This window comes from Myiozetetes cayanensis, unplaced genomic scaffold (genome assembly GCF_022539395.1).
Source record: "Myiozetetes cayanensis isolate MyiCay16 unplaced genomic scaffold, myiCay2020 scf14, whole genome shotgun sequence".
Taxonomy (NCBI): domain Eukaryota; kingdom Metazoa; phylum Chordata; class Aves; order Passeriformes; family Tyrannidae; genus Myiozetetes; species Myiozetetes cayanensis.
Window position 1 is genome coordinate 17,872,346 of NW_026087048.1, and position 22,641 is coordinate 17,894,986.

Here is a 22,641-nt window from a genome sequence, read left to right on the forward strand (position 1 = left end):
GCAATAAAAAAGAGAAAAGTTGGGGCTGGGGCTGGGGAGCTGTCAGTTGGCTTCTTCCCACAGAGAAAAGAAGTTAGTCATCAGAACTGAAAACTCCGTGCAAGTTCAGCACACATGGAAATGATGAAGCAGAGCAGCACGTTCCCCTGTAGGATCTCCTCAGCCCCGAGCTCCCCTTCGGTGTGTTCCCACCCCCCTGCACCTCCACAGCAATCACAATCCCGGAGCCCTTCAACGCAGGGGGTGAGAACACTTGGGGAAGGGGCAGGACAAGGAAGGGGCAATTTCCTGGTGCGACCTGGAGAGGAGGCACTGTCAGACTTATTGCTGTCACCACACGAGATCACAGCCCTGGCTGTAAGGCCGAGATGTCCAGCTATAAAGAGGGGGGTGGCACCTGGCAACGTCCTGATACCCCCCAAAACCTCCCACAGCACATCCAAGTGCCTCCCTTTATGTCATTTGTTGTGCTAAACTCACGTTCCAAAGTGCTGGCAGGCAAATGCCCCTTCTACTGCTCCTGCCCCCTCCCCTGTTCTTGCATAGAGCAGTTGCTGTTTCCACTACTGGAAAAAAAAAGGAAAAAAAAAGCAGGTTAAAGGAAAACTTGAAGAGAATAGCTTAGTTCTTCCAGTGGAAATATAACCCTGCTGTTACCTGCCTGAGTGTGTTTTTAATCTGGATGGCAGAGAAGGGTCATACTGCATAATCACCTTTAAGTGCCTTCCCCTATTAATACAGCTCTTAGTCTCAATAAACAGTTGACACTATATATTATGGCTCCTACATATTAAAGGCATGGTATTTTTCTCATCTAACACTGTATACAAGCATAAGCACATTTTTATGCAGCATGTTTTCTATTCCATGTGGGATGGCTTAAGGAAATATTCCGAGGGCTCTCCAAAATCTGCAGAGGATGCACAGAGTGTGTGCTGATTCTCCATGTTCCCATCCCACTCACTCCAGTGAGATTAGCACCCTGACCAGCCAGCAAGAGCCCACTTGACAGGCCCACATGGTTTAGATTCATAATCAGATTAACAAAACAGTAATCCTATTTTTGAACAATGAAAAAGCCAAGTCCTTGAGGCGGTGAGCTGGTGTGTGTGTGTGTGTGTGCACACAGAATAGATCTCATCCTTTTGGAATAAAGAACCTTAATACAAAATGAAAAAAGTTCCTTGCACAGAGGAAACTCTGCCCTGTAGAAGAAAAAGGGACTATCTTATATTATACCACTTCTTTCCCATTGGTTATGATCTCTGATAGGCCCACTCCAACACTTGCAGGATGCACCTTCTACAGTACACACTCTTTACCACATTTTAAAATAATAAAGAAGTGAACTACTTCCCGAATGCTCCAGAAACTTCAATTATGAATGTTCCAGTACTTATACTGTAAAAACTGCCCATGCATTGGAAAATGAGCATATTTCATACACTCAAGGTAGCAGACTCATGGTGGAAAAAATCTCACTGGGCAACCAGCAGCATTTGTCTCTGTCACAGTATTTCCAGCACCGTTGCATTTTCCCAAATGATGCGGAAACTCCTTCCCCAGTTCCAGCCCTCACTTCTTTTTTCCCTCCCCATCCTCTTCTGGTGCTGCCCCAGACCGGTCCCAGCCTTTCCTCTCAGCCGAATGACTCAGAAGGTGCCCGCTCAAGGGACTGAAGGAGAGCTGTCACGGCTCGCTCCTGCTCAAAGCCAGCCCGACATTGCCATCGCCCGGCCCGGCCCCGCAGTGCAGCGCGCCGGCCTCCGCCTTCCCGGGGCCGAGTGAGGACATTCCCGGGAGTTTTGGGAGGTGATGGAAACCCCTCCTGCTCCCCATGTAGCCCATCAGGCGCCTGCTCAAGCCTCCAGGTCTCATCGCTCGTTTGGCAGCAGAAGCACTGCGAGGTGCACCGAGGCACTCGAGCTCTGCAGCACGGAGGGGAAGGTGACCTGTTTTTAACGTGCTGCCGCCAGATCCGAGTCAAGAAACCACTGGAAAAGTCTAGAACGTGTATTTAAACAGCAAGCATCAAGATGTGATAACCTAAAATGCAGAACAGCTGAAGAAGTGGCAGTTACATTACCCAAGAAATGGAATTTACAGGGAGCACTACCCGCCCCCCCCCTCATATGAGATGAAGTTTTAGGACCCAGGTTTGGGTTTCTGCAAAGTGCATCTTTTAGGCCAAGCTAACACTAACTCCCCATTTTAATGCAGAGCACTAGAACTAGGCTGAAAGGCCAGGTGTTTCAGGATATTGATTTTTCTTCCATTCTCTTTAAATATAATTTTCTAAGTTCTTTTCCCTGCCCTTCCTACACGACTGTTACTCACGGCACCAGCTTGGAAGCTCAGCTTGGCAACCAGCACACAGAGAAAATCTTGATCAGCAAACTTGACACAGAGGGAGGAATGAAAATGTATCAGTGGAGATCTTGCTCTGTGCTGAGAGTGCTTGTCAAAACACACATGATATCACCAATAAATACATGAGAACAGGAGCTGCCCACCTGCCAGTGCCTCGCAACAGAAACCTGCCACGAAAATGTGCATTTCCCCCCAAAAGCTGAGCTGAGGGGACCTATCCCATTGCAGACATCGGGTTTTCATAAGAAAAATAAAGGAAGTTTTTGAAGTTGCTGGCTCTGGAGCTGGGAATATGTGCAGGGTGTGTGTCAGGCGTGGAACAGCTGGCTTGGAAGCTCCCACAAAATCAGCTACAACGGTGCAGCCGGGCCAGGACACCACCCAGCCAGCAGCCGTGTGCTTTTCCTTCGTGGTTGCAGAGCTGTTCCAAAAGCCAAGCTTTCATTCCACAAAGGAGGGAGAGGGGAAAAAAAAAAAAAAGAAAAACCCAAGGCTTCTGCCCATCCAAGTCTAGACCAGCTTTTTTTTTTTACAGCTGGAAATTACATAGTTTTAGTGTTCAGCAACAGCGTGGACAAAACACACTGAGCCTTGCTCGTGGCTAAACTGATCCCTTAAAAGCTGCCACTTTTGAACCTGTCCAAGGGCAAAATTCATCCATCTGATGCAGAGACGTGTGCTGATGTGCAGCCAGGCTTCCAAGAACACAATTGCCCAGAGAAGGGAGCAGCCTGGTTGAGCAGGAGGCAGAAAGAACAGCATTAGGGGCTTTAGATGCAGCCAGTAATCACAGGGCTGCTGGTAAAATGTACAGGAGACTGTCAGGCTGGATGCCATCCTCCTTCACAGAGCTCTGGAATGTGAAGTCACCTTCTAGAGAGGGGAATAAGACAAAGCCCAAGAGTCTGAGCACAGCCCAACTCTCTTTTGAGTCAAAACAGTACAGAACCCTGTGAAACACAGCAGATGAGATTTGTTAGTACTGGCATTCCACATCTCCATTCAGACTCTGCAAGGGCAGCTGTTCCTTGCAGATACAGGTGTAATTATCATTTTAATTCACACTGATCTTTGATTAACACACAGGTACCTCTGGAATGCCTGGGAACAGCTCTGCTGACAGACTCCCTGATTGCCCTCACCCTCCCAAGTCCATCCTCTGCTATTTATTAAAAGTGTCCAGCATAAGCAACATATTTTTTTTAAAAGTCCAAGTATGCAATCTCTCTCTTAAAATCTTTCCCTCATTTCACAATGTTTTTGAAAGGCATAAATAAAGCCAAATAAATTTTATGAGTGTGACAACACGGAGGCTTTTTTGTTCAGTTTTAACTCCAGTGCTCAGTATCTCCTGATGAATAGTTAAGAGAACTATGCACAAACCAGATCTCATCTGCAATTTAAAGAAAACAAAAAATTTTGCTCCTCCAGCATATAAACCATCCAAAAGCAATAAAAAATACTTAGCTGCACATTTTTCAGGCATTTTTTTGTGCCTCTGAACACTTGCTTGATTTAGGATTTTTCAGTACCCAAAATACATTACTCTACAGCAGTTAAATACCATTTTACAGCAGTTTAATAGCCTTGAATTAACTCTAAGTTTGTTACCCAGCTTCTTCCAGACAAAGGTATTTCCACCTGCATCAGCAGAGCAAGAGGCTTCTTGCATAACTGCTCCAGTGGGGGGAAAAAAGAAATCTCCTGAAGGCTTTTTAATATGATCTTTCATAATTCAAGTTCTTGGGAATTCATACCAAAGCAGGAACAATGGATTCATTAAATAGTTCACTTTCACCTAATGCTTTCTGCATGCCTCACTCTTAAGTTATAAAGCAGCAAGCAACCACCTTTCCATAATGTTTGTGGTCAAGGGAGAGCTTTCCATTTGAAGTCAGAGGAAAAACCCTTCCATCTTGTGCAGGTTATGAGCCAAAAAAGAAGTTTTACAAACTGAGGTTCTTCCTCCCACGCTGTTCAATAGCTTAGAAGTGTCTGATCAAGACAAATTTAGGGACTTCATGATTAAAATAAAATATTAAAAAAAAAAGGGAGAGAAGAGAGAAAGTTGAAGTTTCCAGAAATATGTAAATCACTTCATTCTTACTATGTATGTCCTAATAAATCTCAGAATTGGGCAAAAAGCCATATCCCTAGTCCTAGCAAGAAGCAAGTCTTGACTCACAGAGAGAGATTAGCACATGCTCAGTCCAGACCTGCTTGTTTCTTAAAATGTTTTTACTGAATTAAATCAACCCATCCTAACCATTTTATCAGCACGAGGATTTCTGCTTCATTATGACAAACCTCCCCCAGTTGTTTTTCTGAAGACAACCCCTCAGTCTGTTGCCTGTTTCCCCAGCACAAGGGGAAGGTGTTCCCCAAGGCCGGAGTGAGATTACAACTTAACCCTCTTTCCTGAGGAGGAATCTTCAGACCTTGAAAATATCCTTACCCACCTCTAGTTTTCTTTTGCCTCGCTAAAGATTAAAACCTGAACTTACATACACCAATCTGTGTTACAATGATAGGAATTTAAGTTTACATACCAAAACGGGCAATGGCCAGGAAATGAAAATTAGTTTCCATAGGAACATCACAACAGCATTTCCACTTCTCCACACACTTATCTGGCAACTTTAAAACTCACTGGTTAACACGCTCCTGTAACATTTATAGTCAAGAGAAGTATCTAATGCACATGAACAGTGTATTCAAAGTTGGCACTTGTACCTGTTGATGAACACAAGGATTCCAAGAGCAAGTCACAGCCCTCCTGAGCACACACCACCCTCAGCCTGGGTGCTGCACAACCTGGCAGCAGGCTCATCTCATCATCTCCCATCCTGCTTTCTGCACATTTATTGCACTAGAACACCTTCCTTCTATGAAAAAATGCTGTAGAAAAACCACGAGATCGTAAATACTAGATTTATCATTGGTTTGCAATTATATTTAATATTAATAATGTCTTGTTTTTACAAAGCAGTTGAAATAAAAAAAAAGAAAAAAAAAAGAAAAGGAATAGCAAGAACCCCCCTCCCCCCATCTGCTGTCTAGCATGTCTAGCATCAGTTAACCTCACTGGTTTGTTTACCATTTATGAGGGAAACGTCATTCAAGCTGACTCGTTACAGAGACTCTTCTGCAATAACTGGCCACGGTGCAAATCCGTGGCCTTTGTCAGATCACCTGTGTTTTTCCTGGAAGTCCCTCTGCCTAAATTCAAAGTGTCTGCCAATGATAATATCCTTCCTCTCAGATCTGGTAACACACGTCTGAGGATGGCAAACATCCTCATTTTTGCAGAGGTAAACAGAGATCATTAAATTTGCCTGAGGCCAGTGCTGTGAACAGCCAGAGAGCCCAGATCTCCCAATTCCAGGTGATTCACCTTGGCTGGAGTGAAAATGAACTGATTACACTGGGAATTGCTTCTCTGTCCTCTCTAAGAGGATCAGGTACTCCTCTTGGGTAGGACCATCCAACGCAGTTTGGAAAGGGTGTGAATCTGTTTTAAGTGACCACCAGCACTAAACCAGCCCCAAAGGAGTCCCTGTGACAGGCAAGCTGTAGGCAGGTAGACAGTGGGTAAGATCAAGGCTGCTAGTGCCATGGGGCACTGGGGAGGTTAACCTCATCCACCTGCTGACGGGCCTCTCCGGCCTGGTCTCCAGGAACACGTTCCACCTCCTTCTCCAGACAGTGGGTTGTAGCCTGGGAATACAGAGGAGACATCCATCGTGTCAACATTCATCCTCCACAGCCCTTCACCAGCACACAAGGAACACCAAAAACAAATCTCACCGTTATTTACGCCTCATTCATACGTACTACATAGGCAGCATTTTATGGAAAATGAAAGCAGAGAAAATATCCAGTCTTGAGAGGGCTTATTTTTGTAGTGCCAACAGTAAAAGCCATTGCAAAACGCTTGTGTTTTAATATGATCAATTTGGATCAAATTAAATTGAAATGAATTACCATTTGATTTCTCTAAGTCTGCACTAAAGCTGTAGTGCTGCTCTGCAGGATAAACAGAGCGGTAACAGCAGCTTTTACAGTAAACTCTGTGGGAGTGTAACTGTTTTCCAAGAGCCCTAACAGTCAGGCACTTAAATAATCCTGTATTCCAGACCTGCATGGTCTGAAGGTCAAAAGGTAAATCCACTCATTACTACTACAAGGTATTTTTTTAGAGATTTTCAAAAGGTGAGCATAGATAGTGAGAAAAATACATTTTAGTTAAACATCCTAATGCTTCAGCTATGGGAAACTTCATTTCAGGACACACTCAGAAAGATAAAACCTGGCAAATGTCCTCAGTTTGTTCTGCACAAAGCAAAGTACCCAAATTGTAGCAGCACAGGTTTCCCTGTTCCACTGAAACTCCCAGCATCACCTTCACCTTCTAAATTTGTTTTTCTCAGAGTAGCCAAGTTTCTCTTTCTAGCTTAATTCAGCAGCTGAACAGTGCAGATGGTTCTTTCACTTCATGCTGATCTCACCTCATGAGAAGATACCAGACCTTTAATTCTATAATTGGTTACTTAAGCAAAGATTTTGCTTAGGATTAAGCCAGGAGAGGTGGAAGGTGGAAAGGTGCCTCAGCCCAGCTGCCCTGATCCTGGTTCTTAGCACAGCTCTAACCCACACATTGCTCACCCCCAGGGAGGTAAAAATCCCATGTGAGAGCTACCAAAGATATCTGATAGGATCAGACACCGCACTGCCCTCATATTAAACAACCTAAGAGAAATCAACTTCTTGATTCCTTCAAATGTCAGGAAAACTATTCAAAGCACAAATTTCAGCACTACTGAGATTTGACGTTTAATATGTTTAATCAAGAATCTGCAGATTTTATGCACTTAATCAAGTGGCTTACTCAGTGCTGCACCCTAAGTGGGTCTCCCTTTCAGCCTGCTATGATTAAGGTTGTCTACACGATCCACTCCACTGTGGAAAACTGTAATTAAAATATACCCAAAGCAGCATTTGCAGGTAAGGCACAGGCTGTTGGGCTGAGAGGAGAGAAAGGAGACTGCCTGCATGGCCAGTGTATGGCAAGGAGCCCAACAAGGGCAGTGTGAGGCCATAGGAAGCACTTCATCCATCAAGGTGATTTCAGCAGGTGACAGTGAGTTTAATGGTGAGACCTACTGGTGCTTTGTGACAGTTGATAAGGGTTTATACATCTGCAGGATTTATACATTCAATAGGTCATTACTGTGGTATCTGTTAAATAAGGTCAGATTTTGCATGATTAAGTCTTTCATGTTCCTGAATCTACATAATAAATCTACAGATTTACTTCCAGCATTTAGTTCATGCTATGGGAGCTTGAAAGACAGAGCAGGTATTAAATTACTGGACTTCTACCATAATGGGGGAGGTATTCCAGAAATATTGTGAAAATCTATAATTTTGAGGGACAAAAATCTCAGTAAATTATGGCAAAAGCATTAACAAAGAAAACTGGAACACTATTTTCCTGGGGAAAAGCCCCACAAAAACTTCCTGCCAGGGTTTTTGCACAGAGTGCAGAGCAGACCAACTGACCAGAGACACAGAGCTCGTTTGTGAGGCACATTTTGCTTCCTCACTGATGAACACAAGAAGTCTGTACAATGACTATGGACACAGCTGGATAAATGCTCTGTTTCAAGCTCAGGGTGTCTCAAGGATCCCACACTTACCCCCTCCTCTCAAAGGCTTCTTGTTTGGTTTAGATTTCGGGACCGCTGAGGTGGAGGCACCAGACTCTGCTTCTTGCTGTTCAGAGAAGCAGAAAGTTACTGAGTGTGAACTTCAGTTAATTTAAACACACAAACACAAGTGTGGCCTGACTAGCAGGGTTGTTACCTGATTCAGCTTCAGGTTTCCTTTGTAGCTCTTCCCCTCTTGCATGCTTTCCCACATCGCTATCTTCTGCCTCCGCTTCTCTTCTTCAAGCTGCAGAAAAAAAATCCAGGACATAACAAGATTTCCGAACAGAATCTCCAGAAACAGCTACAACAGACTCATCAAAGCCCAAGGGATCCACATTTATGTGATGCAGTAGCTCTGAGCTTATGGAAGCATTTACTTCTATACACACCCACATCTTCCCCTTCTCGGTATGTGTCTGTATGTTCACCTCCTCAGACTCTGTCTGCAGCTTCTTTTGGCCACTTGGTGCTTTAAAACATTTTGAAAGTAAAACAGAACCAAGTGGCAAGCTTAAATCCTGAGCCTATAAAAAGCACTAAGTACAGAATATTGCACATGACAGGACTTCAATGCACAACGTGGGGTTCCTCAGAAGAGAGTCAGCTGCATTTTTACATCCCCATATACACACTGTCAACAACTCTCCCAGCTCTCTTCTAGAGGAATTTATCCACAAACCAAATAAATTAATGGTTAAGAATCACTGAATGGTTTGGATTGGAAGGGACCTTAAGGCTCATCCACTCAAGGACACCTTCCACTATCCCAGGCTGCTCTAAGCCCCATCCAACCAGGCCTTGGACACTTCCAGGGATGGGGCATCCACAGCTTCTCTGAGCAACCTGTGCCAGGGCCTGCCCACCCTCACAGGGAGGAATTTCTTCCTAACATCTAACCCAAAGAGAAGAGGTGGGATTAACATGCTGATCACACCCACTCCTCTGCCCTGCCCCACACAGCAATCTGCTATTCCCTGTCACCTCAGGCTGTAATTCAAACCCTTAACTTGCAGCAAGGCTGAGCTACAAGAACTCACATTTGCCATTAAGAACACAAAATGCACGTATGCAGTGGCACAATTAATCCAAACGCCAGTAAACCCCCTGCAGCCACTCACTGCACACACAGCTGAGTTCCTGCAGGTTCAGATTCACCCGTGGAAAAATCAAGATCAGGCCCACACAGTGACCCTGGCACACAATTACTTGTGCAGAGGCAAGTTCACAGAGGTGAATCACATCAACATTCCAGGGAAAACGAGTCTCCTGTTTGTCTGTATCTAACATGGAATAATCATTTCTTTAACAGCAGCAAAGTACTTGCTGACGAGTTTATGAGTTAAAGAAAGAAGCAGTCTCTGGTTACCTGTTTTTGTCTTTCTTTGTATCTTTCTGCTTGTGCATTCAGCTCCTCCTGCATCCTGAGGCGAGCTGCTGCCAAAGCTTCCTGCCTTCTCACCACCACATCGGGCTCTAGGAAATTGGGAAAGTAAATTCCAGATGATCTCCCCAAAGAACTGCAACAAGGAAAGGCTCACATCTCTCCCTGCAGCTGTTCTGCAGAAAATCACAGCTTAAGTCCAGTTTCCAGCTAATCTTTTACAGTAATTTCTATGCTGATTTAAATTTCATCGTGCTTTCACATTTTAAAGTTTTGAGTTTATTGAATTAATAAGGACAACGATGTAACTAACCCATAAAAAATTAACCTCACACCTCTGGGGTACTTGCTTCTATTTCTGAGGGATTTGTTTGATACAAATAAATTCAGAAATATCACCCAGGCTTCACAGGGATCCCATTTTTACCCAGAGAACTTCTTTTACGCAGAAGGCTGAGGCAAACCAGCCCACACTCACTCCTACTCCTTCTGGCAAAGGGTCCTGCTTGTGTCAGTGCTGCAGTGGATTTAACACACTCCACCAGCACAGAAATCACTTACAAACATGACACATCTATGTCTCAGAAAATCTACATGGAGTCACCATTTCTCTTCATGACTGGCCTTTAGGAGAAGTCAAAAGAAAAATTATGCCCCAAAAAAGGCAAATATTGCTCTCCCTTTTTCCCCAGCAGCTGAAGTGTCTCCCCATTTGTTGGCCTCCTTATATGTTTGCTACCATCCAGCGATGACTATGTGAAACAAATGTCAGCACTTTCAGTAATTTCACTTCACAGGCAGTTCTGGCAGTTAAACCACGGCTTAATTAGCACCACAAAAGAGCAGCAGAGGGATAAGGGCACGCAAGGGAGATTTTCTGGGGCCCCACGTTCAAGGTTCCAAAGGGATGGGTGCCAAGCTCTCGTGGACTTGGCAGATCCACAGGCACAGCCTGTGCTTTTACAGCAGGATCCTGTCTCTGTGAGCCTTGCAACCTGTGCCACACTCACTGAGATAACACAGGCTGCTACACCCCAAATGCACACAGTGCTGTAGGAGCAGGAACTGGGAAGGACTTAATTTAAAGAAAAACAATGAATACTAATTAAAAAAAAAAAAGTTAATATTTTCCCCCGGGGTTCAGATTTGGTTGTGTTTGGTAAGTTTGAAAGTTAATCTGGTAAGTGACCACATCTGCTTTCAGCCACCATTCCCTCAGCTCCTGCCACCACCAAGGGGCAGCTGTTCCCCCGCCCTGCAGGTGCCCAAACACGTCCCTTCGGGACACAGCCCTTCCTTCAGAACCTTCTAAAGACACTTCTCCCGGTCCAGCTTTTCCCAGCAGGACCCGGCGGGGCACAAACACCGCCCCGGGGAGGAGGGGGGCTTTATTTCACTGTGTTTACTCACCCTCCGCCGCCTCGGCCGCTCCGCGGGCGCCCGGCCGCGCCGCCAGGCTCCGGGACACCTTCTGCACGAGCAGATAGACGGCGACGGCGGCCAGGAGGATGTACCAGCCATAGCTGGACAGCAGCGACCCCACTGCGAGGGGACAGGCCGGGGGTGAGCGCGACATCGGGCCCGCCCGGCCCCGCCCTCAGCCCCGCCGCCCCGGCCGCGCCCCGGGCCCCGCTCCCCTCACCCGTGTGCTGCAGCACCTCCAGGCCGCCCCGGCCCAGCGACGGCCCCGAGCCCGTCCCGGACCCCGCCGCGGGCCCGCCGCCCCCGAGCTCCAGCACCGCCGCCATCGCCGCCGCCTCACGGCCGGCACCGCCCCTGCGCCGGGCACGCCCTCCGCGCCAATCACCGCCCCGTCCGCCGCCGCCTGCGCCAATCAGCGCCCCGTCCGTCACCGCCTGCGCCAACCACCTCCCCGTCCTGCGCCCCTGCGCCAATCACCGCCCCGTCCGTCACCGCCACACGTACGGGCACCGCCCCGCTCCGCCAATCACCGCCCTGTCCGCCGCCAACTCCAGCAAGCGACGCGCCCCTGTGCCTGACGGCTGCGGTGGCCAATGAGAGCAGAGGGGCCGGCGCACGGCAGACCAATCAGAACAGAGGGGCCGGCGCTCGGCAGCCAATGAGGGCGCGCAGAAGGTCCCGCCCGCCCCGCCCCCGGAAAGGTTCGCGGCACGGCGGGGAGAAAAAGGGAGCGCTGGTTTATTGGACACCGAAATGTGCAGGGACGGGGGCGATGGGCCCCGAGCGGCGCGGGAAGGGGCTCCGGGGCAGCACCGGAGCCGGCTACGGCCCGTTGGGCACCGTGTCCTCTTCCATTTCTTCTTCGCCGTCCTCCGAGGGACCTGAAAGAACAGAACAGAGTTTCAGGGAAGCTGCCGCAGGCATTGGTGTTCTTTTCCCACCCCTCTGCACAGGAGGACTAATAATGAGGACTTCCACTCCTTCCAGGAGGAAAAATCCAAGCAGCACTGACACACAGCAAACAGGTGACGTGAGGAGCCCGCCACGGGCTGTGTGTGCTGGGAGAGCTCCAGGGACCCACTGCTGCACCCACAGCCCAGGCACCGACACTCAGCACGAGTCCAGACGGACTCTGTAATTCATCTCATTTTTTAAAAATATTTTTAAAGTATTTTTAAAATATTTTTTGGAGCTATCCGATATAGTGAAGCCCCTTGTTTGGCACCTGCTCTGGAGGGAGTGCAGTAACAGCCCTGAGCTGCACTCGAGGCCAGGCAGATCCCACACCAATTAGGAGTCAGGGATGTGCTCCACAGTCCTTCTGATGATTGATAGTTACACTCATCTAAAATGAGCTTTTCAACTCCCAAAGCATCCTTTTCTCATAACTCCCTACTGAGATCACATAAAGCATCAGAGGGGTGGATTCTGCTTGGGGAACAAAAGCAACAGAAGTGAAGTGACCTGATTTTCGCTCTCTGCCAGGGATCTGTCCAGCCTGCAGCAAACCCTTCAGCCTCTCCACCTCGGCCAGAGTCGTGGCATTTGCTATGGCAGTCTGAAAACAGAGAGAGAACACAGTGAATCTTCACACTCAGCACCTTGCTCTGCTCACAATCAGCACAAGACACGGGTTTTTCTTCCAAGGTCCTACGAAAGTTCTACTAAATCCTAGAAAATTCTAAGTACAATCTTACTTCTCTCCTTATTAAACAAACTGCTCTCCCCTGGGAGATCTCTAAGCTCAGACTAACTTTCATTCAAGTTCTCAAAAACAGGTATGTCAGAACTAAAATTACAGGAAAAGCACCTAAACCAAAGTCAGGACACGCTGATCTATCCGTCTGAACAAAGGAAACATTTGTTCAGTTTGGATCCACGACAGTTTTTCTCCTGACACATTTACCTTAATTGCCTCCACGTCCCCTGGGGACGGCCCAGTTTTCTTTTTGTCAGTTGGCAGACCAGCCCCGGGGTTGAAGCTTCAAAGGAAAAATAAAGACCAGTTAAGACTTTTCGAAGAACAGGTGCTTCTCTAACTTGAAATGTTTCCAAACTGGGTTTGGAAGCATTTCATTCAATCAGGTGTAGTATCTTATCTTTGTTAACAAACTGATACAGTGAAGAATTGCCTCCTTCAGAAACACCAGCAACTTGTCCTGCTGTCCCATTCCCCCCCACCACCACCTTTTCCCCTGCTCAAAAAGAGAGGCAGAACTTAACTATTAATCAGGCAGTTGACAAAAGCTCTTGGCTTTGGATGTTGTTGAACACTCAGGAGGGTCTGTTGCCATTACAAAAGCAGGGTGGATAAATAAAGAGTAACCCAAACTGGGTTTCCCATTCTCATGTGTCCAATGAGATACTGCAACAGAATATGTTAAAGCCTCTTCTAGACTGGGTGTCATCTTAACACTCCAAAGGAAAAGGTTATTTGCTGCTGCTTTAAGCAGAAAAAAAGAGAAAAATCTGTAGTATGTCAAAATAGAAAGAGCTGGAAAGGAATTCCTGGAGTGCTGACCCAGCACCAGAGTGCTGCAACCTCTCTTGCAGCTATAGAAAGGTTTCCTTCATATTTATTGAGCTATTTAGTTCACTCAGCTGCTTGTTCTGAAACTACCACAGACCTGACACCCCTTCCACTCACAAACTAGAGCTGGAGTCCATCTATTAAAGCTTTAAATGCCAAGTAAGTTCAAGGCATTTTTTTATTTTACTATGAATTTGAAATGCTGTTGCCACACATGATCTGAATTCTTACTTCCAAATAGGCAGATTAAACAAAACATATGATGTACAACCTAAGAATTAAACTAAATAAACATATACTTGCAATAGCTTAACTAAAGATTTTCATCTGCCTTTATCCTCATAACTCCAGCAGATTTTATAGTTTATATTTCCTGGCAAAAGAAAAAATTTTAGTTACTAATTATCTAGGGGAAAAAAAAAACCAAAATAGACAAAGGCCACCACTCTACAGTTAAATAACAAAGAGAAAAAAATAAAATTTAGATTTCCTGCTCATTCATTTCAGTGAATCCACCCTGACCAAAGACCTCTTTCAAAGATATTCCTGAGATGCATTCACCACCACCCAAAACTCGGGGTGCTTGGAGCAGGCACTTCTGGCTCCCAAAGCTTTTAAGGCATCCTGCCAAGCAGCTGACACTCCAGTTTTCTGCCTGCCACTGCACACAGAGGAAGTGGTGTTTCTGAAGGAGGATGCCAGTGTAAATTTGTGTGTTTTATCTTACGTTTTTGCTCTCCTGGCAATATCCTTTGCAAGCTGTGCACCCCGTTTGCCCTTGAACATTTTCTCTGCCTCCTGTCGCTCCTACAGCGATACCACACACACAGAGTTAATTTGAGAACATCACAGTTTGCAAAGCTTCTGCCTTTGCCAAGAACAGACACTTTGGCTCATCTTCATCACTGAAATTGGTACATGGGGACCAGATGTAAGAACAAGCAGATAAACATTGCCCAGAAAGCTCAGAGATGTATCAACCTCGTGCTCTTAAAATTTAAACTCTTTCCCACGCTCATCTTCACCGAGAGCTGAGGGCTCTGCTGTGATTGCTCATTTCTTTCTCTAGAGGTCTGTCTTCTACCAACCCCAGAGGGACAGAAAGGAATAACACTGAACAAAGGCAGTAAAAATTAATTACACATAATTAAACAGACTATATCCTTAACAGAATGAAACCGTGAAAGAAAACAAGGAGCGTGTTTTAAAGCCACTTAAAGAGTTTCAATAAAATTTACAGCTATGGCAAAAAGCTTTCTGTCTTACTGAGGAATTTTCAAGAATGTAAAAGAAAAAAAAAAAAAATTTGCTAAATCAAAAGAAAGCAGACTTACTTTGAGTTTCACTTTTTGAAAATCCAGCACTCTGACCTGGGGAACTTTATGGATTAGGTACAATCTGTAATGCTTCTTATTTGTTACAGGATTCCTTAAAACGCTATAAAGCAAATAAAGGTTATAAAGAAGTTCTTAATATATTTTAAAATACATTTGTACTAAAATACATTAATATACTCAAAGTGCATTCACGTAGCTTTTGCTGTAAGGCTACAAATAACACCATTAAAAAAGTTCTTTGATATGATGGAGACTACAGTAAAAACTTGCACTTCATTAATAAGTAGATTTTGCTGAAGAAGGACATAAAGAACAACCTCAAAATAAGAATAAAAGCCCCAAACAAATAACTGAACCATCACATTTCCCACCTGGACACTGATCAACTGAAAAACCACAGGACAAACTACTTTTCTTCTTAGATCAAATGTAAGGTTACAGAAAAGTCCTTGCTTACACAGCTTAAAGTAGTTTGGAACAACAGTTTAAACCTTTTTAAGTTTTTAAAGTTTTTTAAAGGTCAAGTTTACTTCAGCCCTTGCTGGTTTATAGAGATGTTACATCTCACTGGTCCAGCAGCCACTCAGTGACACAAAGCCTCAGACATTAAATAGCAGATGTTTATGAAGCACAGTTTATTAATTCAATTAAGTTGTTTACTAATTCAATTTTTAGACATCAAGGATCTGTCACAGCTCATAAAAAGCAGAACACTCCAGACCAAAGCAGAGAGCCAGGCCAGCAGCAGAGTTCAAACACCAGAGGAAGAGCAGCTTTTGTTTTTAGGATTACATACCTCAGGTAGGTCAGTGATTTAATAGTTGCTAACGGATCCAGTTCGCCCTGGGAAACACAGAAACTCTAAGTCCATTTAGTGAAAAAGCAAATATTTGAAAACAAAGTTCCTGAACTCTTATCTGTTTTAGAGATTAATAAGAAGTACTGCAAGTATTTTAACAGGAAACCCACTAAGCTTTGTGCAAGCTGCAAATCATGTTCCTTAAAGTATGTTCACCATTAACACCAAACCCACATGATATTACTCTGAAGAAAAATAACCAACTATTACCAAAAGCACATGGTCCTACTCTCAGGAAAACGGTTCATTAGAAAGAGAAAAATCACAAATTTAAGCCTGTTTAAATTATCCTGCACCACAGCTTACCAGTTCAGCAATGTTGTTGTTGGTGAGAATGAGCTCTGTGAGGCTGGGCAGAGCCTGCTCCAGGTTCTCCCCGATCCGACTGAAGGACAACAAAAAACAAAGGTTTAATTTAGGCCAGGAGTCAGCAGTGGTGAAAACACACACAGAAACATGACAACACAGAGGGTCTCCCTGTGAAACAACCCAGCCTGGCACGGGCAGAAGTTTGGGTGAGCACCCACCACAACTAACAATATTTATTGCTCTGGCAATAAATACCAGAGCACTGGGTGCAACATGGGATTTAAACCCATTCACTTGCAGGTATCCCTGTTTTCTTGTCTCTACAGGGATGATTACAGAAATCTAAAGTTCTGGCCAAATTTCAAACTCTGCACCTCGCTGTCCTGGCTGAAAAACAAAGACTGACTCTTGCACTGAAAGAGGAAGGAAAATCAAAGAAGGCCTATACAGGACTTTTTTTATTTTATTTCCATAAAACAAACACTTCTGCAGCTGCCCAGCACTGACAGTCACATACATTTCTCTCCCAGGAGCATCTTCCTCTGCCCCAGGGTCCCACCTGGCCCACACACAGCCCCTTACCAAATCCTGTTGTTGTTCATGAGCAGAGTTTTCAGCCTCCTCAGCAGGGGGAACCCATCCAGCTTCCGGATCTCGTTGTCAGAGAAATCAATGGCATCAAACTGGTCCAGGGTGGCTCCCAAGTTCTCAATCACGGGGATTTTGTAGCCTGGTGAGAGAGGGCAAGGCAGGGATCAGGTGGTGCCCAGAGCAAAGCAAAGCGGGGGGCACGCCTCGATGGACCCAGGATGCTGATAAGTCTCAGTCAAAACACCTCGGTGTTGACTCCTCCACGCCACTCACAGACCAAACATTCCCTCTCAAACAACAGCCCCCGTGGCTTTTTGAACCCCTCTCCTTCAGCAAACACCCCAAGTCCCCCCCTATATGTGACTCCCCCACCCTTGCAGCGCATCCCTCGTGCTGGGGGCACATCCCACCCCCTCCCCCGCACCTTCCTCCCACATTTCCCCCCCATCTCCCCTCCCTGGGGGCTGGAACGAGATAATTAAATCCCCCCCCAACCCAAACGACCCCGTAACTCCGATCTCCCCCCTCATCTCTCCCCACGTTCCCCCGACACTGGAGCCTGTTTAACCCCCCGATCCCCAACCCCACGGACACCGCAGCTCCCCCAACAACCTCCCCGACCTGCTGCGGCGCCTCCTCCCACGGAAACCCCCGGATCATCCCCCACAGACCCGCCCAGGCCCCACCAGGGACCCCCCCAGCCCTCAGCCCCCCGCCCGAGCAGGCCCCTCTCCCGGCACAGCCCCCGCCGGGCCCGCGCACCGCGCAGGTCGAGCTCCCTGTCGCGGACAGCGTTGGTGTACTGCGCCGCCTGCTCGATGAGCTCCGCCGTGAGCTTCACCATCGCGACAGGCCCCGCGACAGCCCCGACAGGCCCCGCGACAACCCCGACAGGCCGCGCGCGCCGCCTCAGGACACCGCGCCGAGCGCCGAGCACCGAGCGCGCCCAGGCCGAGCGGCCGAGCGCCGAGACAAGCGAGCGGCGGGGACAGCCCCGCCCCCGGCCCCGCCCCGGGAGGGGACAGACCCCCCAAAAACAGTTCGGAAACCGCGACGCGGGCATCCCCCTCCTCCCTGGGGTGGCACAGACCCCCCCAGTACCCCCCAGTGCACCATTCCGGGCATCCCCCTCCTCCCTGGAGTGACACAGACCCCCCAGTGCCCCATCCCAGGCATCCCCCTCATCTCCGGGGTGACACAGGCTCCCCCCAGTACTCCCCAAAACACCCTCCCCGCGGTGACACAGACCCCCCAGTACCCCTCAAAATCAGCCCCCATCCTGGCGCCTGAGCCATGGATCACCAAACACAGTAGGGACGTGGCTTTGCCATCTGCAGCGCACTAAAGCAGCGCAAAGATGCCGCCAGAGGTTCCCTCCCGACTTCTTGTGTTTCCAGGCACGGATTTATCCACGGAGATCCCGGCGGAGCGGACTGGGAACCTGCCTCACGCAATGACTGGCAGCAAGTGGGCTGCTTCCCTTCGGACACAGCTGGACTCCTGGGTGCTCAGCCCATGGAATTCTGTGTCCCATCACTTGCTGCTCCCCTCCTGCCACACAGCCAGGATGGTGTCCACAACTTTAGCTGCTACCACGGCTCTGGGTGCTTTCCCTCCCTGCAAGCAGCAGCTCAGCCTTTGCTCCTGGACATCACCTTGCCCATAAGCACCTTCCCCTGCAGCTTTTGGGGCAGTTGCTCTGTCACTTCCATAGGAATTCCCGGTCTCAGAGATGCCGTGATGGGCTGGGAACATGACACTGGCTATGGCATGACATCCACCCTTCATCTGTGAGGTGAAATGTGCTTTCAGATGTCACTACACCCCCTTTACCTGCTTTAGGAATGCAGAGAACAGCAAGGAAGAGCTGGGAGTAGGGCTAGGGGAGATGAGATGGCTCTGCCTGTGGCCGAGGGACCTGGTTCCACGGGGAAGGCTCAGCTGGTGGCAGGAGGGCTCTGCAGGTGGGTGAACCACAGGGATGACTGGAATGAAGGTGACACGTGAAGGGAAGCAGGTGACCACCCTGCAGCCCCAAACCCTGCTGAATGTCACCACGCCACTGCTTCTGGAGTAATCCTTCCCCAGCCCTCAAGGTTCCCCTGAGCAAAGAATGATTCCTGTACCCACTGCTACCGAGGGAAGGACGTTTTTCACGAGCCGTGACATTTCTGTGAATCCAGAGGATGTGCTAATAGGTTAAACACTGCAGCCACGCTTGGCACTGCAGGGTGGTGGCTCACACTTTTCCTCTGGGAGCATTTGGAGCATCACCCTGAGCATGAGCCTGGCTCCTTCCCCAGGACTGCGGCGTCAGAGGGGTCAGCCGGGGCCAGGCAGCTCCTGGGCTCCCTCCTGTAAAACCCCTCACCAAAGCTCTTCGTGCAAGCACGTAGAGCCAGGCCTTGGTGACATCTGCATTTGTTTAAAAAGCAGTAAGAGAACAAGAACAAGAGGGAGCTGTCACAAGAAAAACCCAGGAATTAGCAGCGCTGTTGTACGTGACTCAGGCATCATGCGGTGGGAAAGACAACAGAGTCTTTAGTCATTTCAGGCAGTTGTTAAAAGGAGACTCTTTTCAGCCTTCTGGAAAGCAGGTCCTGCCTCTGACAAGGCCAAAGAAAACAGGGGCCTTTCTCCCCTCAGCACAATGCAGCTGTTTGCCTCAGCCCCACAGCCGTGGAGGAATTGGAACCGCGAGCAGACGGGTTCTGGGGCTCAGATGCTTCACAAGAGCTCTCGACAGCCCTTCCTTTGCGATGGAAAGTCAAAGCAATGGTTTTTAAGATGTGTGTCCCCCACCTGCCAACTGCACAATGGCAGATGGCCGTGGATGCAGCCTCACAGCCAAGCAGCAAGCGAGGAGTCAGGCTGCACTAAGATCTTCCAGAAAACAGCTATTATAGATTTAGCTTTGGTGCCAGGAGACAATAGAGAAATGAGCTTTAATAAATTGCCTAAATATGCATTTATCTTGAAGACACAGCCACTTTGATCCTCTGAGCACACCAGAGCCAGAATTAAATAGCTCCAAGCAAGTATTGCAACAGCTTGGAGAAATAATCTGAATTTTATTACTTTACAAGAATGATTTCTGAGGGAAAGGCTGGAAGCTGATGTTGTTGCATAAACTTGATGTGTAGAATTTGTTTCTCTTTCCCTGGCAGGCTGGAAGGCAGCAGAAAGTAGGATAAAGCTGAGGCTGCTGGGGACTGGTCATCTTAAATTGCATTGCTTCTCCCAGTGTGTATTTTAAGTTATGCCAAGGATATAAGAGTAAACATTTTCCTCTTTTTTTTTTAGCATTTCAGTACATCTAAATATACCAGCAAGCAGTATTTAGAGGGAGGCTTCTGTGAGCCAGAGAACTGAAAGGCTGACACAATAATCCTGACCCACAGCTCCTGTTTTCTGACTGAGTAACCCAGCAACAAAAATGAAGTTTGGTATTTTACAACCACAGGGGCAGAAGACAGGAGCATTTCACCCCAGTCCTGACCTCTGGTTTGGCCCAAGACCGAAAGGGAAATCCTCAAGCAAGAGAAGGAATCCTTCTATGTGATTAATTCACATTTATCATCTGATAAACGTGAAGACCCACAAGATGCAGGAGCCCAGAGCAGCATAACTGAGGAGGATCTTCCCTTGTGGAGGGCTCCTTTCTTTTCTTTCTTTCCCACTTAAAAAGCTCAGTTGCAGATACCCAGACACTACCCTGGGCACTTGGCCCATGCTTAAACATTGCAAAACCAACACGACAAACAAAAGGCTCCGCAGCTCCCTCCATTCCCCAACACACCAGCGGCTCCTCTCCTTCCCCAGACAGCCAACAGGGAACAATTCCCCTGCTGCTGGGAACTTCAGGGGGGAAATGGGGGGCTCAGGATGCTCCTTGTACGAGTGGGAGTGGGGAGCAAGCCCTCCTGCCAGCTCACACAGGATCCCCCACACTGGAGAACACACCCAGCCATGCCCAAGCACAGCCCCAAACCTCACCAGAGACACCAACCCAGCCTGGCATGGGGCAGGTAAAGGTGAAAGACCTTTATGAGAACAACAGTGAGGTTTCAGCAGATGCAGCTCATCTGTTCCTGAGCGTTTCTCCCACAGGTGCTCTGGGCTGATCAGGAGCTGCTTTGTCCAGCAAGATGAAGACTCACAGTGCATCCCTGCCTTGCCGCTGGCTGGGATGGCAGCTGCGTGAACTTGGAAAAAGCACAGATTCACTTGTCAGGGGAGATCAATAGTTTATTAACTTAAAAGGTCAGTTCACCAAAGCTCCGTCTTTCCTTGGGTTTGGCCCAGGCAGGTGAGGACCGGTGGTGGTGTGGCTTTCCCCTCTTCACCTGGCTGAGGTGAGCTCTAGTGGGCAAGCCCAGGCAGGGCACGTGTCACTGCAGCTGAAACCAAGCAGGGATTATCCCAGCTCCGTGAGGGACTGGTGACAGTTCATACTGAGGATTTCACTGGCAAAAGGTTTTTAACTCATAAAAACTATTAACAATGAAAATCAGAACATGCAGCGTAGGAAAGAGTGTTTACATACGTCTGGTGCAAAGAGTGGCTTTGCAGGGTCAGAGAGGAGAAAAGGAGAAGGAAAAAGACACAAAGAGGTACCCCACTCCCATATAAAAAATAGTCCACAGAGAAAAAACAAGGATTGTATAAGTTATTTTTTAAAAATCTGTAAAACAACATAGCCAAGGATATTTTAAACACAATTATATAAACACCACATGACTTACTATTAAGAGAGAGCATGAAAAGGGTTGTTTCAGGGGAGGGTTTTGTAGAATTAAGTTTCCTGTCTGGATCCCCGGAATGTCTCATTTGGGAAATAGATGCCCAAGAAAAATCACTGCCATCAACAGGAGGATTTTGTGAGAGAGAGGGGTATACCCAGCAAAACAGGGGAAGGATGATGACACAAAATGCCAGAAGAGATTAACTGGGACAGCATCTCGTTTAGAGGAAGGATCTAGCTCGTTCCAGAACTGAATTCATCAGCAACTTACTCGCAGTTCCAGGAGGGAAATACATTTCGCGGTAAGGCTGGTCTGTGTGGACAAACCCCCTCCCACATCCCTAAGACCCCCTGTAGGCACACGGGTTTTGCCTGCCTGCAGTTCCCTGCTGGGCTGACACACCTGCAGAGCCACGTGGGTCAGCTCTCGCTTTGGTCCTCAAACCTCCAGTTATTGCCCCGGCCAGAGGGAAACAGCGACCGACCGAATCCGAACAGGAATTCCGGAGCGGGCTGCCAGGGCACCACTCCGGAACCGCCTGGTTCATCGTTTGACCTATGTACACAGCCGCTGGCAATGCAGGTTTGTGTCGGCTGTCACCTGGCAGAAAAGGGTACCGAAAAGTGAGCCCCGAGCGGCTCTTCCCTCGCAGGTGTGGAGTCCCGCATCCCTCGCGGCGAGGGCTCCCGCCGGCCGCTCGGAGCGGGCGGGTCAGTAGGATTTCTGCGAAGAACCAAGCGTGTGTACATGGATCATGCATCAGTCCCTGCTCACGAGGAGTGTTTGAGAGTATTAATATCACCGCTTGTCTGCTGCTCCCGGGACGTGATCACTCAGGGTACGATCCGATCTCTGCTTAACATATCGCTATAGAAACGCGCTGACAGTGATATTAAAGCTATCAAACTTAGGAGCGAAATGCTTGACAGCACCATGTAAACTCTCCCAAAGCTGAAAAAATAAACTTTTTTTGTCCTAAACATTTGGCAAAACTGGGCTGGCAGTCGGTGGAAGTCCTGGGTGGACGCAGCCGCTGAACTTTACCCGGCCATAAGACACGTCTGACAGCAGAACTGCACAAACAGCTTCTTTTCACACAGCTTGTTTGATTTCACCATCTCACAGAAAGTCTTGTCAGCTGGGAGGCCGAGGTGAGGAACAAGAGAAAACGAGAGCAGATTAACATTTTAAACAAACAAACATTGCGCATAACGGGCGGTGCAATTCATTCCAGCGTTTGGGGAGAGAGAATTGAAAAGGAGTCACTTTTTAAGGGCATCTTTCACATGATTTTAATGAAGGAATAAAGGAGCTTTGCAGCGAGTGGGAGAATTAGCCCCAAGACTTAAACTATAACGAAATACAAACGCTTGGATGTGTTTGAGC

At 47.6% G+C, this 22,641-nt stretch overlaps 3 protein-coding genes across 3 annotated transcripts in view; all 3 read right to left on the reverse strand.

Moving 5' to 3' along the window:
• Positions 1–5,301: 5,301 nt before the first annotated feature.
• On the reverse strand, positions 5,302–11,233 carry SELENOS (selenoprotein S). The gene is made up of 6 exons (XM_050309036.1): positions 11,105–11,233; positions 10,873–11,004; positions 9,448–9,554; positions 8,236–8,325; positions 8,070–8,145; positions 5,302–6,087 (listed from the first exon to the last, which is right to left on the reverse strand). The coding sequence occupies exons 1-6, from the start codon at positions 11,208–11,210 to the stop codon at positions 6,008–6,010; spliced, it is 591 nt and encodes a 196-aa protein (XP_050164993.1). The 5' UTR covers positions 11,211–11,233; the 3' UTR covers positions 5,302–6,007.
• A 371-nt stretch (positions 11,234–11,604) lies between these two features.
• SNRPA1 (small nuclear ribonucleoprotein polypeptide A') lies at positions 11,605–17,426 on the reverse strand. Its single transcript, XM_050309035.1, has 9 exons — positions 17,273–17,426; positions 16,502–16,649; positions 15,917–15,995; positions 15,548–15,594; positions 14,749–14,851; positions 14,142–14,221; positions 12,791–12,866; positions 12,349–12,442; positions 11,605–11,765 (listed from the first exon to the last, which is right to left on the reverse strand). The coding sequence occupies exons 1-9, from the start codon at positions 17,352–17,354 to the stop codon at positions 11,707–11,709; spliced, it is 768 nt and encodes a 255-aa protein (XP_050164992.1). The 5' UTR covers positions 17,355–17,426; the 3' UTR covers positions 11,605–11,706.
• A 3,311-nt stretch (positions 17,427–20,737) lies between these two features.
• The window catches only part of PCSK6 (proprotein convertase subtilisin/kexin type 6), a 34,504-nt gene continuing 32,600 nt past the window's right edge, over positions 20,738–22,641 (reverse strand). Inside the window, exon 21 of the mRNA XM_050309007.1 lies at positions 20,738–22,393. Within this exon, the coding sequence (XP_050164964.1) occupies positions 22,296–22,393 (98 nt within the window). The 3' untranslated portion in view covers positions 20,738–22,295. The remainder of the gene's footprint in view (positions 22,394–22,641) is intronic.